Genomic DNA, 15,277 nt, shown 5'->3' with positions numbered 1-15,277 from the left:
ATTACACTGAAACTACTCTCTGGTCTCCTTGGATTAACTATTTATGAACTCACATGCCAGTGATGCACTCTAACACAATTTCACAATAACAATTTCTTTGTATTCTCTCAGCAGTAACCTCTGGCTACCCCTTTTTAATAGAAAATTTGAGCTTACATTCAAGGAGAATAGTTTGAGGTATTAGTGAAGAGACCAGTGCTCTGAGCTGAAGTGAAGGTGAAAGCTAATTTCCCTTTCGGCCAGTCCAACAAGCCCTGGGTTGCCTCGGTTGTTGAGTTTACAAGTGCCCAAGTCATTCTGCTACCTGTCGGATGTGAACCTAACAGGAGCATGACGGGAGGGGGGGTCTGGGTGAGAGGAGTTGAAGAGGAGGTGGACGTGCAGTAGTGCCATATGGAGGGCAGAGACATAATCAACAACTACATCTGCTGGCTTGGACTCACAGGGGCATCAGATCAAAACTCAGTTTAATAACGTATCACTGTACTTTTATGGGTCTTGGAACACGTCAGGCGCTGTGACTCATTTACATTAACACACGTTGACCTGGTCATTAATTAGCATACAACGCATGCTTGGCAGGAAGCTTAAACTGTCCTTGAAAACACTTAGCACTTCTGCCAAGTGGACAGCAGCCACTCAGTCTCAGTGAGTTGAGTAGAGGTCTGCCTAAGCCAGAGGAAGAACAGTTCATCTAGCGTAAAAAGCGACATAGCTAATCAGTTTGGACATCACCAGTTGCAGAAAACCCGCCAATAGCGCAACACAGAGTACGAAACCTGGCTCGGTGTAACTTACTGCAAGCCAGGGAGTTATGTTGGCCACTGAGCACTGGAGAACAGATGCTGTTGGAGACATTGTCCATCAGTCAGCAAGTGTGATGCCAAGGCCAGAATGCCAGAGAGGAGCTGGCAGAGGTGTTGATCCAGGGTGGCAGGAGATGGAGGAGGGCAGGTGGTACTCTATTATAGCTACCTGGTCCCCTCCTTTTGAACCAAAAGGTTTATGAGGGTTTTGGGAGACCAGATGCTGGCATTCAGAAAAGGCAAAATCTCGTGGGAAAGAAAGTGGCGATGAGACACTGGAGATAAGTGAGAAAGAGTGTCAATGTTGTCCTCCCAGCAATCTCCATTCATGACCGCCGGCTCATCCCAGTCTCAGGCCATGCAGCCAGATCTCTATTTGTGGTAGTAATGAGCCGGCATCTGGTCCCTGCAGTCAGAGCAGAAGCAGACCAGTGATAAAGATGAAGTGGGCTGTGGATCCCACGGTGCCTTTTAGGAGAGTGGAACATTGACCACGAGATCTCTATCTCATTGATCAGCCAGTTCAGACAGAAAAAAGTTCCTTTCCTCCAGAGAGGTCTGTTCCTCACACCACTGCTCTACTCTCCAGCAAAATTCTTTGTGTGGAAAAAAAAACCCAGAGAGATGCTTTAAAACTCCCTGTTTGTTAACCAGCTGATTTTAAGCAGTGATTGTAAGGGAAAAAATGCTGTTCTGATTTGTGGAGTTACCTCACACCTCTGATTGAACCTCTGATTAGCTGATTAAACTAAATAAGGTATTTACCAGGAAATATGGTCCTAAACAGTATGCACACTCCAAGTGTTTATCCAGCGCGCTGAAACATTGTGGTATTGCTGAATCCAGAACTTTCCGCAGGGAGTTTTGATTGAGAAAGAGTTTTGTTTTTTTTATCTATCTGTGGGACTAATCCATTTCTGGGAGTCTGGCCAAATGTTTGAGTTACACCACCCAAAACAAAGCACAGTTACACTACAAAACTGGCTAACAGTTGGCCAGCAAATCTTTGGGAACATGGCCTTTGAGCTGAAAAGAGTTGATGGGGAGACAAAAGATGCGAATGCTCTCGACGGGTCCAGCTCACAGAGTGAAAATTCAGTCGGCTGCCGAAGCAACACCGGCTGGGTTAAGTATTGTCTCCTTTCACATGATGCAAAAACTCTGTTTCGTCTTTGTCTGCCACGCCAAGTAGCAAACAAGCAGAATCCCTCCTCATAGATCAGATCACAGCAATTATCTAAATACATTTTGCTGTCGGCTCTCACCTGGGAGTCGCTCTGTATTGAATCCCAAAGATAAACTCGAAGCGTTGGCTTTCAGACAAAAAAAGCAGGTATGAATTTCATGCGCCGGCTCTGCCAGGGTGGCACTGACAAGACAGATCAATGGTTGTTGTGAGAAAAGGGTCAGCATAGGTGCAGGCAACAGCTGTGCTCATCTAATTATAATTAAGAAGACACAGGAAAAAGCACCTGCGTTTTGGTTGTAAGTATACTAAATGTACTGATGCCGCATGTACACTTCATCACACGTATGCATATGAACCTTGAATTATGGTCCTATTATGTATTATTCATGACTGTAATTAAATTACTGGCTCATTATGAATAAATATGCAGCAGTGGAAGATTTCTACTTCTATAGTATTTAATAGATTTATAATGCAGCAGGAAAGAAATGCCAAAGATCAATTGGCATTTGGTTATAGCTAATAGAATGAAATAATTTATCACGCTGACACTGCTTCCTAAACTAAAGGCAGCAGCCTTGACACCCTAGTACTTTACAAGCCCAGCGACAGATTGGCGACCTGTCGAGGCGCCAGCTTTCCCCCTCCGCAACCCTGAATTGGGTAAGCAGAAGAAAATGGATGAATGAACGGATGGATGGATAGTACTTTATATGCTCTAGTTCGAGGCAAACAGAAAAGCTCTTTAGCGGACCAAAAAGGAAGCAAAATGTGTGAAGGATGATGCTGCTCCACTTCTGGGACTTCTTCAGCTGAGCACCTGCCATTAAACCCTTTTCGCTTTCACTTCTGAGCCTAATATTTAATTCCCAAAACTTTCCAACACATAGACAGATGGACACAAATGCACGCATACAAAAAAAGAAAAAGAAAAGGAGCTGTGCCTTGATGCAAGTCATTCCAGGTTTTTCATTTAGCTTGCAGTCTTAAAAAACACTGAAGGGAAGTTTGATCGTTTCATCTAAAGATCCCAGAGATGTTCCGACGACGATAACAAGCAGACGGAGCAGCAAAACAAGTAGATTAAAACTCGAGTACTCGAACCTAAATTGATTTCACAAACAGGGTCAACATCAAAAAACGTTGCACTGCACACAGCAGTGAAAAGCAAATTAGCATTATGCTTTGCTGTATTTCATTACTTCTGTACAAATACTAAGCTGTGAGCATCTCTAAAAGTCTGAAATCTTTTTGTGAGATTTCAGCAGGCGCCGTGCCGTCTCCCCATTGCTCTGGATAAGCAAGCTGCATCTGAAGTTAAATATGTGTCCTCCTACAGCTGGTTGTACTACATTGAAGTAAAATGCAGATCAGCTCTGTTTAATCAGCTCAGACTCGGAGTTGTGAAGAATAATGTGCTGCTTGCTGCCAATGCGACGCTGTTTGCAGCTGGAGCGAGTTGTATTTTACATATAGTGGTCTTAAAGCTCAATTTCAGTGGAGAACTGAACCGTAAGCTGCCCCCATCCCCAAGCAGAACAGGACCCACATAGCAGAACACATACCGCTACACACTCAAACACAGAGATTTATTGTGAGACTGATTAGGCAGACGCAGAGGGAGAGAGAGGGAGAGTTTGTTTCTGAAAACTATCCCTCCATCTCTCTTTATTAGAGTGGCGCATCCTGACCCGCTAGTCATCTGCAGCTGCTATCTGAGAAGAACTTGGGTAGAAGGGAAATGGCAGGAAAAAAGACAGGCGGAGGAGGTAAAATGGAAAAGAAAAATAACGTATAAGAGGAGACAGGAGAGGAAAAAGTAAGAAAGAGGTGAGAATGAGGACAACACAGAGGCGAGATCAGCGGAGGCTTGTGTAAGGGCAGTAATAGCAGATATTAAAGGTGGAACAAAAGTAGAGAGGTGAAAATTGGTTAAAGCTGGGATGGGGTGAAAGAAAGGAAGAAACTACTAATAAACTGGGCAATGACAGGAGAATAGTATAAGACCAGACAGCAAAGGATAGAGGTGTTTGTTACATCTGCAGAAAAGGAAAGGTTGCACACCATATAAAGAAAAAATACAACATCAGACTCAGCTTCAAGGATGCGAACAGACAACACACCTTGGTGTTCATGTAATCAGATGAAAGACTTGCTTGCTATGGGGACTCTGTATGCCACCAAGCTAGCTAGCTTGGTGGCATACAAAGCAGCAGTGGAATCAGGAGAGTGACTGATAAGACTGATAGCTTGGATCTGTATTTAGTGCATGGAATAAGTAATAACCGAGCCGTCCCACAGGAAAACAGTCAAACAAAATCAACTGAAGAAACTGTGACATGTTGTTAAAATCACCAGAAGAAAGGAATCAAACGAACAGACGCCTTTCTTCTCGTCCTTAAAGTGAGTTATTTAATTCCCAGACGCACAGCGCCAGGGAGTATTAAAGAATAATAATGGTTATTTAAAACACATTTTGGAGACCAAAATGCCTCCAGCAAATTGCATTTCTTTAAAGCCGCATAAACTATAACGACAATCCCAGTCATGATGAGACGAAAACGAAACAAACAAACCAAAAAATACATATTATGCACAGATGCGTTACAGTGCATGAAATTCATAATAAAATGCATTTTCACTGCATATGAAGTTAAAGGACTTATACAGTGACAGTTGTTCATAGTGATGGTGAAAGTAAAAGTGCACTCATGATTCAGTAGATTTAGATCCACCTTTAGCAGTAATAATGTTAAGTATTTATTGCTTTTGCATGACTCTCTGAGTCTCTCATATCGTTGTGGAGGAACTTTGGTCCATTTTTCTTCACGAGGTTGCTTCAGCTCATTGAAATTTGTGTTTATGGACCGGTCGTCCAAGGATCCGTCACAGCATTTCAATCAGGCTGAGGACTGGAGCCATTGCAGTACCTTGATTTTTTTTCTTAGATTTGCTGCTGTGCTTGAGGTTATTGTTCTGTTGTCCTGTTGCATGATGCACATTTTTGTCAACTTTTGGCTGTCGGAAAAGTCGCCGGGTCCTGTGGCTGTAAAACAAGCCCAAATCACCACCCATCCACCACCGTGCTTAACAGTTGGTGTAAGGTGTTTATATGCTATGTTTGATTATTCCAAAACGTGCTGCTCTATTCAAAGTGCTTTCTAAGGAGTCTCTTTTACTCAGTCATATACATATTCAGTCAGTGTATTTATCTATACCTTAGCACTTTAATCTGTTCAAAGGGCATTGTTTCAGTTGCAATTTTGCAAACCGAAGTGATTCTGCAATGTTCTTCTTTTTAGAGAAAATTGTCCTTCCAAACACAGAATACTGTAGTTGTTCAGTCTATTTGTAACTGTCCTGTCATGAACATTAACCTTTAACGTGCTAACAGAGGGTTGTGGAGTCTTACCTCGGGGTGAATTTGCCGGGACATCAATACCTGAGAATACTGGCAACTGTCTCGAATGTTCTCTGTCAAGAGATTTATTCTAAGAGACACTTCTTCAGCTGAGACTCAGAGAGTGGAGACACACACGCTGTAGATTTTACTTGCAAGGGCGGTCACAGAGCGCTCACATCAGAGTGGGGGCCCTGTGAAGTGCGCGCTCTGTTCTCGCACTTGTCTTCATTTATACACAAGAAAAATGAAAACATTTGTTCAGTGGAATGTTGATACGTGAGCATGTGCGTATGTGATTGTGTGTGTGTGTGTGTGTGTGTGTGTGTGTGTGTGTGTGCGCGAGGTCAGAACTGCTTGTTCATCTTCTTACTATCGCTGTGGGAAGATTCAGATAAAAATATCAGAACACGTTTTATAAAGAACAATCAATTCTAAGCAAGGAAAAGGTCATCATGCAGTATTCTATCACATGTAAACTTATATCATTAAAAGCTTATACTGACTACTAAGTACAATTTTCCATTGACATTCTCCATTTGTGACAAATCGTTCACACTCAGGAATTATGGATACATTGTTTGAAAATGGCCTTATAACCATTCCCAGTTAACCATTCCTGGTGTCTTTCTTCCTTGGCATTGTGTCAACACACGCCCGAATGCTCCAGACCAGCAACCTGCCAAAACGTCTGCTTTTATAGAGGTGCTCAGACATGCTGATGAACAATTAATAAATTGGATTCCATTATCAGCACCTGGCTGTTACTTACCTTGTTTTTTTCTGTGGAAACAGTAACGATGTGCTTCGTTTTCCATTCATTGCTTCTGTATTTTGGCTTAATTTTAGTTAAATAAATATAAAACTATGTACCGGTAATCTGTCATGTAGTGTAATTCATCTGAAGTTGTTTTCACCTAATTTTAAGTTTATATACTGGCACAGGGCACGACGGTGTGTAAGACAGTAACTAGTGTGTACTTGTGTGAAAGATAAGCTGACCACATGTTTTGTTGTACTTGAACATGAGCGGCAGTATTCTGGCTCTGGTATGACCAACTGTGGTGAAACATCTGGAAGGGAGACGTTCGAAAGCATCCAAAGAAAAGACAGCTATCGTGTAAATGGTCTCTGGCCAGAGAGGATTTTCCGGATTGGCTAGTGGGCTTATCAAGTGACAAAAAGCAATTCTGCACCGCGTGTAGCACAGAGCTGCAGGATAACTCACCCATTTAAATCAGTTAGGAAAACTCAACAGTAAACACAAACACCTCAGATTCAGTATCTGCACATGTGAGTGGACAAACGTAAACACTCTGAGATCTGTTTCAAATATTCAAAGTGAGCGTGAGTGGGTTCTTTTAAGGAATAGTACATAATAAATGACACAAATGAAGCACTCAACCTGAAAACTCTGCTTCTTTGAAAGTAGGTTTTCAACTGTTCAATAACCATATGCAAGCAATCAACTGTGCCTCAGCTTTGTCTGATGTTCCTGTTCAGCAATTGCTTCTGTCTGGCCATGTGGAAGAATCCTACGGATTTCATTTGCCTACTAATAAAGTAATCTTGAGAAACATGTTTTGACTCCAAACTATCTTCCAAATAAAGTCACGCTCAGAAGAGAGAGGTACAGATTCTTTTTTTTTTCTGGTGCCGAATGAGTTTTTCAACAAAAGCACTCCCAATGCACCAAAACACTGTATCACAGGAGACAGGGACGAGGGAGAGGCACAACATGAGAAGGGAAGAGCTTCTGCAACACAGCAAGGGAGGGATAAAGACACCTTAAAAGCACCGCTAATCTAGCACTTTGGTTAGGTGACATTCAAGTTGCGAGCAATTTTCAGAGTATTTAAATAATAGTTTTCTCAGAGAATACTTGAGTTATTGTGTGTGTCTATGTGTGGATAAAAGCGCAAATCCCTCAATATTGCCAGGATGGCCTTTGTTTGCCCAGCAGACCTCAGGTTCACCTCTAAATCCAACCTGAGCACCACCCTGCGGAAATGCAGCTGGATAATCTCTCTGTACTCCTACAAGCAGATGGCTTTTCAAGCCTAAAGCAACCCCTGGACATCAGACATATCATTAATATTCATGAAAATGCCTGACACATGTTGAAGTCATAGAGTATTATGTTTCCTCACTCCAGCAGACACAGGGATGCAGCACGTTTCATCCTTTGCAGTCGAGGAAAGTAGGCAAGGGATAAAAACAGGGCATGAGATCATCAGTGGCATGGAAAAGGATTCAGATAAAATAGGAGGCATGTACAAATGTATTCATTGACATTTGCTCAATTACTTTAAAATCTTATTATGGCCAATAGCTAAATGACCTATCCAAGCCTTACTATGAAAATAAATTAAAGTACAACACGGGCATTGAAAATAGAGCCTCTGGGATTTCTGATAGGGGGATTAGAACTCCTGGAACCTAAATGTAGTTCTTCTAAGTGACCATTTATAAACTATGAATACAAGTCTGATTTCTTATCTTTGAGATTCAAAAGGAAGCATCGTAGTAATACGAGCTCCTCACTGCATAGTCGAGCTTAAATACCTGCAAAGCAACAGGAGGCTTCTAACACACGCAACATTAGTCTGCCCTGTTTTTAAGTCCCGGTCCCAAGGTTTGCTTGTTACATTGTCTCAGATGATAAGAAGCGCTCAACCTGCACACAGTCAATCACTTCTCTGCAGTGGCTCCTTTTATATTAGTCACCATTAGTGTGAAACCCAGATGGCTCAGTCCCACTCCCCTGCCTCTCTCCTCGGTAAAAGTGGCCAACAGCAGTGGAACTCAGGGAGTGATTGATAGAGACTGGTAAACGATGTGCTGATCACCTAGTGGGGTCTGTCAGCCACAATATTGCTGTCAGTGTCCAAGGAAACCACGAGCTGGGGCAGCAACAGCATCTGTGGCTCTGCGCTCACAGTGAGGGATTAGGTGGTCAGAACCTGGTGTGCAGAGTGCTACACGCCACACACACACACACACACACACACACACACACACACACACACACACACACACACACACACACACCACACAGACACGCACACACCTCTGCTCTAGCAAATACAGCTTCCATTATTACTTTTTTGTGTGCTATTTTTCAGTTATTTCTTATTTTGAATCTGTCTGATCAAGAACCTTTTATTTTTATGAAATACCAACGGCTTCCTCATGAAATGCCTTTGGTGCAAAAATGTATATGTGTTTTGCTCACAAAGCCCTTGATCGTACTGCACCTGGACCTGGACACCCTTTAGTTTTATTCTCTGGCATCTAATTTACTCCTGTCCCCCTGAGCGGTCCGCAGAGGCGTGCAGCAGACTATTTGCCTTTCAAGCACAGAATAAGGGTTTACATTATTTATTAAGAATTGCTGTTTACTCTGCCGCGCTATTGGATGAGCCTGACTTATAGCCGTACCATACTCAGGAAAACACCTAGTTGGTGTGAAATAATGAAGTTTTAACTTGGACTTCAGCCTCTTCATGCACAGCCCTTCTTACCAGGGGTCCATTTATGATCATTGCAAAGGTTGACCATATTCTAACCTATCATATTTTGCCTTAAGTCAATCATTTTCTAACTGAAGGTGCCAATAAATTATCAATACCTGCTTTGATAAAAAATCTCATTGTTTCTTTAGGGCATGAATCCTTCTCAACTACTACACAGATGGGAGATTTAATAGATGATTGAATTTGATCTTCATTTTGTGAACATTTTGTGTTACAGGATATCCATTGTCTCAATACCAAGATTAATGTGGGCACTTATTGGTATGCTTACTGTTTTTTTAAGGCCAAGCTGGTGAATGCCATCAACAAGCATTCCCATCAGAATGAGAAAGGTGACCTCTCTGCAAGACAGATAACACACACACCTGCAGCTGACTAGGCCGATTTGCACACCTTAAGCCTGAGATGAAGGACTTAATCAGCAAAATCAGATGGTGTAGTGTTTGATTTGAATACAAATCTGCACACTCCTAGCTCTTGATAACATCCAGGTGAGGGTCAATGAGTTAAAGGATAATTCCGCTTTACGTCATCTCGACACATTTCCCATATACGGGGATGTTGTGATCTTTTCTTAGCCTCCCGTAGACACAAAGCAGGGAGTCAGTGTTCTTATCCATAATGGACAATAAAATAAAATGCCAGCGCCGAGCACATGACATTAATCACAAGTGTAACAATCAAATGTAAAAGGCAGTGACTCAGATACTGTGTATTCCGCTACTGAAACATGTACTTATATAAGGTTCACCGACCAACAGTGCACAAAAAGCTCCACCTTTACCATCTACAGCAGTAAAACGCTACTTAGGTATTTATGCAGTAATCCAGTGATATATTGTATAAACAAAATATGTCTCTCAGTGGGGCCAATGCCCTAAATTATGGGTACTTTAGGTACCTTTAGGTCATGTGCTAATAGAATTTATGTAATTTTATGCAGGACTTAAACTAGTAATGGCATTTTATATAGTGCAGTTTTGCTCCCTTTGCTTAAAGGATCTTGTTGTTGTTTATCAGTAGTCGAAGGGGGAAACGACTCTGTTGCAACACTTTTTGAGCAGAAGCTTGTTTTATGTGTTGCCATCAATCCAAATGTAAACATTATGCTTCTCAGATAAAAAGGGAATCATAACTAAAAATAACCAAGAGTTTTACGTCACGGCAGTCAGTTGCATTTTTGCAGTAACATTTTTGTTCGATATTAACCCTCTCAGGCTCAAATTAAGTTTTTGTTGCTAATCCACAAAAGAATACCTGCAGTGGTACTTCTGAGTAGAAAAAAAACTATGTATGTGGGGTAATCAGGTTGTTAGCTTTTACTTGTTGCAAATCTATAACGCCTGCCTTGAGAGGGTTAAAGAATATCAGTGCAAAAAACCCCTAAATATAGGCTTTAATAAATTAAGAAACACAAGTAAAATGACAGAGTCTCAAAGATTAGAACAGAAAAGCTGCTCTCACACATTGCCGTGCCCCCGGAAAATCACAGAAAAGGTCCTGTTCGGAGGAGACAGTTGTCAAGACTGATAGTGGATGTAGGAGTGTTAAATTTACAGAACAGTTGGTGATGGACACCAAACTAGCACAGCACAAGCCCAGTGCGAATGTTTCTATGAAGCTGTCACGCGATGTGGGAGACCACATTATATATTTGTCCCTTTTTACTGATGACTGAATTATCAGCCGTCTAAATGCTAAAGCTATTCAGTCTGAAGAAATGGTATCTGAGCTGGCCGAGCTGTATGCTACTGGCTGAGGCCCGATTAAAATGACTGCTTAATTAAGTGTTACATGAGGATTAAATTAATATGACAACAGCAGATCTTCTAATCCTGTCAGTCTCTGTGACAAACAGGCACGATTGGCTGAGCTACAAAGTATTCTGGTAATCCAGCCGATTGTGCAACCCAGATCACAAAGAGAAGACATCAATAAAGATGGAATTTGAGCCAGTGTAGGAAAACTGCACATCTATGCGGATGGTATCAACTCCTAAGAGTATTTTATTTCTATACTGCGTTTATCGGTTAACAATTCAAAATGTGCATTTTCTCTTCATGGAGTCTTTAATATTCATACGGTGGTATTATCATAGTCAGTGTTTCAAAGCTCTCTGTACTGCCAGTCAGTGCCGCCAGAGATTTTTAACCGCAGGGAGTCCTGGTCTGTCTGTGGCTATAATAGACTGATATCTCATTAGAAAGACAAGCTGCACTGTACCAGAGGACGTTATTGGAGCTAGTATGGCAATAGAGTGTGTTTTAGTCGTTCTACTGATCAGATTCCTGCAGTTAAATAGGCGGCTTCACTGCAGACACAATCTAATTATGGAAGAGCACAGTAAAACACACTGAATGGATAAAATGAACGATGGTTGACATGTTTTTAAAAACTGTAGTTAATAATCAAGCCGTTTCAGAATTTAGGCAAGGCAAGGCAAGTTTATTTGTATAGCACAAGTTGGTCCTAAACCATTCAGAGCTTTATAGGCCAGCATCAGAACTTTAACTAATTTATTCAGCAAAATGTATTAAAAAAAACATCAAATTTACCGCACCACATCAGGGCTGTCACAGATACATTTTTCCGAACGCACATATCTTATTTATAATAGATTTTTATCTAGTTTATAGTTTTGTCTCATTTAGAGGAGCGCTGTCTCTTGACATCAGGCAGCAAAACAAACCATGTCAGAGTTCAGACGAGCCAATTAGCATCCAACTGGGATCTGTTTGGTTGCAGTCAAGCTCTGTACAAAATCCAATCAGTCATGTTTAAAGTGTGCTCAGATAAGAAATTATACATTTTTAAATCAGACCAGTATAATAAAAAACATCTGCTAAATATCCTCATTTTAAGGAATTGATGGATGGCCGGTTGTTGCTTTCAATAAATGAGACACAGAAGAAACCAAACCAGACTTTGTATAAAACTGCATAGTTGTTTTAGTTTCTAATTATTCTGATAAAATAATTTACCATACTGTATATTTCCAGTTGAGTCACACTGAGAAAAATCTGACATGCTCAAGAGTGCAGGAGACAGTATAACAACTTTAAACATAAGCAGTCATGTGGCCCCAAAAAGTTGCCCACACACTTGTCCACCCCTGCTTTAATTAGTCACAAGAAGTCATTAAAACTACTTTGATCTTTCAAAATCGTGTAATAGTAAGAAGCTCTGACAATTTCATGTCCTTCTGTAGGTTTTTCAGAGAAAAAGGCAGCACATTTAGAAGCCCCCCCCTCCTCCAATTCTGCTACTGTGAGACTGAAGGCCATGCTCGTTTTGGTATGCCATACACGAGCATATGCAGCAGTATAAAGGCTAAATGATCACTGCTTCACAGTGTTTGGCAAAAAAATTAAAACATTTTGGAAGGCAGTTACAGAGACATGTGAGAAAATTATGTCAAATGAAGTTCCAAATACCCCAAAACCATTTCTGCTTGGTTTGTAGCCAAAAGAACACAGTTGTCATCAATGTGAACAAACATGACTGAACCTCAGGTTTTAAATCCTAAAAAGCTATCAGAAGTGTTTGGGGGGGGGGGCAAACAAAAAACAAAAATGAAAAATAATAAAGCACATTGACTAGAAAATACTCATAGAAAAAGATGAATCATGTCACATCATATACTAGAAAAAAATAACACATGAAAGGTGATTTAGATCATTTTGAACATGGCATGAAGTCACTGGTACTAGAAGGGCGGTTTCAAATTTTTTTGGAAATTGCCACATGGCCGTCTGAGGATTTACAGAGAATTGTCCAAAAAGACAAAACATCCAGCAAGAGACAGTTCCCTGGGTATCTTGGTCATGCCAGAGGTGCCAGAATGCTTTGAGCATACCTTCTGCAAGGTATGCAGAAGAGCATCTTTGACTCCACAACATGTCAAATCTTGAAGCAGATTATCTAAAGCAGCAGAAGACCACAGAAGACAGTCCTATCACATCAAAATGGACCAAAATCTCTAAGGAGTGATTTCAGCACCTTCTTGAATCTATGGCATGAAAAATTAAAACAGTTCTGAAGGCAAAAGGAGGTCCAAGTTGGTGTACCTAAGAGAGCAGCTAGCGAGTATATACAAAAAATGGTTTAACGAGTTTGGGAACAATATTTGAACTATTTGCTCTTTGTTTTCTTTGTATTTGGATATTTTATCATTACTGCAATTCTTTTAAAAATATTAATACAATATAACTGAAAGGGAAAAAATGTCCAGTGATATTTTGACTTGAGCTGTATAGCAATGGAGAAAAATGACACGGTAGAATTTCATCATTTTTACGAACAACTGGGAACCCTTTCCCCGTAAGTCTCCTGCTAAACCCACATAGCCACTAACGAGCGTCAACGTTTCAAACTCTTTGGGCCAGATTTACTAAGTAGGACAGACTAGTGTGAGGCTGCAAACAGAAAAAAACCAGAAGAATAGGAGGGGAAAGTTCTGTGGGTGATCTAATAACAATGTGCACATTTATTAACACAGTCCATCTCCTTTATGTCAATATGAACAATCCAAACTTTAATCTGGCAGAAATAAGTCAGTGACAGTTGGATAAAAGGTGCGACCACTGTGGAAATTTAAAAAGGTGTCTCATGAGATCCACAAGGGAAATTTCACATTTGCAAGCTATCTTGCTGAGTTTTGACTGGTGGGATTTATTTATTATTTAAATAACATTTGCAGTCTGAAGGCGGTAGACATATGACAAATGACTGCAAATGTGAATGAAGCTAAAACACTTATGCACAACAGCACTTATGTACAGCCTTATTAAAGCCCTGCTTGACTTTCGAATGGTTTATGCAGTGTGTTATGACTTTCAGTTGGAGATCATTGGTAATTTTTGATTTATTCCAGAAAATTATAAATTCTAGTTTGTAATGATAAGGACCTTCTGGCATTCCAGATGAGTCACCACACAATAAGCAATTTTCCTTCATGAAAGGAAAACTTTCTGTGCAAATATAATATTTGTGCAGCTAAATCTGCCCCTTTTTTTCTGTGTGGCTGAATCGCACGCCACCAGCCCCGGGCCAGTTGGTTGGAACTTACCTCCTTCTCTCCACATATATTGCTGATGATTGAGTTGGAAGCTGGACTGGCAGATGGACCAAGGACTGCCACCACCCCTTTGGACATGATCTGGCACACTGGAAAAAAAAAATAGAGGAGGAGTACAGAGATATAAGCAGGGGCAATTAGAGGTAACAGAGATAATTAAAGTAAAGTAAGGCAGTTGGTGTTAGATCAGGCTTTTTTTTCAGGCTAATGTTAATGGATCCATATGATCACTGCCTCAACCTCTGAACAGATAGCAGCCTGCACCAGCATTTCTCCTGTCTCAAGGGAACCAGAAACTACAAGTGTAAGGGAAATATGCACAAGGGCAGATGCTACACTCTATCTGCCTTTGGATGTTTTACTTGTTGGGGATATTAATATGATCAACTCTCAAGTATAAAGACAGAAAGATATGCAGCAAAAAAGAAAGAAGACAATGACGGATAAACAGAGTGGGAGTCGGTGAAAAGCAGACGTTGGGAAATGTGACAAGCAGCAATATCTGGAGGGTGAAAATAAAAAATCTGGTATTTGATAATTTGCACATGAATGCAATAATATCCCCCCCCCCCCCCCCCCCCCCCACACACACACACACACACACACACACACACACACACACACACACACACACACACATCTCATCGTGCTTTTCAAATACAACATTTACAAGGATTGATTTAACAGCGGTACCTTTGGGCTTTAAAACATATCTGTAAACAGAAACATTTCAGTAAAAGTGACTTTCTTTCCTTTGCCATGTGCACAGGCCATATGCTTTAATCTCCCAAACTGGGAAAGAATGCCGTTTCTTATGTGTTTATAATCCCTGGCTTGTAATTAACACACTGCAGTCCAGGGTGTAAAGAAGACACACATACTGAAGCACTATTATTGTGTGAGCATGTGTGCACCAAGTGTGTGAGTGTGGGTGTTGGTAATTTGGTGGCTGTTATTGGGCCACCAGTGTAAAATAGGCAAAGGGGAAACATTTCCAGGCCCGTGCGGTGCATCGAGAGGCAGTGAATCGAATGATTAATAAGTAATCCGCTAGTCACCCATGGGGCTTGTAAGACATGAATACACTGCCATCTTACATGAAAAAAAACAACACACATGTATACAGTGCACACGCACACACTAACGCATCCATGCCCACACTTTTGTTTGCACCTGTCTGTAATGGCTTCACTGAATTATAAAGCTGAATGATTTGACTGCAAGCCAGAATGCTCCCGGCCCCGGTGACACTTTCATTTGCTCTCTTTG

At 41.0% G+C, this 15,277-nt stretch overlaps 1 protein-coding gene across 1 annotated transcript in view; it reads right to left on the bottom strand.

The window, feature by feature from the left end:
• grik4 (glutamate receptor, ionotropic, kainate 4) overlaps positions 1 to 15,277 on the bottom strand; it is a 364,143-nt gene that overhangs the window by 123,701 nt on the left and 225,165 nt on the right. Inside the window, exon 5 of the mRNA XM_080889585.1 lies at positions 14,000 to 14,097. Coding sequence (XP_080745711.1) covers positions 14,000 to 14,097 — 98 coding nt within the window. The remainder of the gene's footprint in view (positions 1 to 13,999; positions 14,098 to 15,277) is intronic.

Source organism: Rhamphochromis sp. 'chilingali' (assembly GCF_963969265.1).
Source record: "Rhamphochromis sp. 'chilingali' genome assembly, chromosome: 8".
Taxonomy (NCBI): Eukaryota; Metazoa; Chordata; class Actinopteri; order Cichliformes; family Cichlidae; genus Rhamphochromis; species Rhamphochromis sp. 'chilingali'.
The sequence above is the reverse complement of the archived record's forward strand: the minus strand, read 5'-3'. Positions and strand labels throughout refer to the sequence as shown.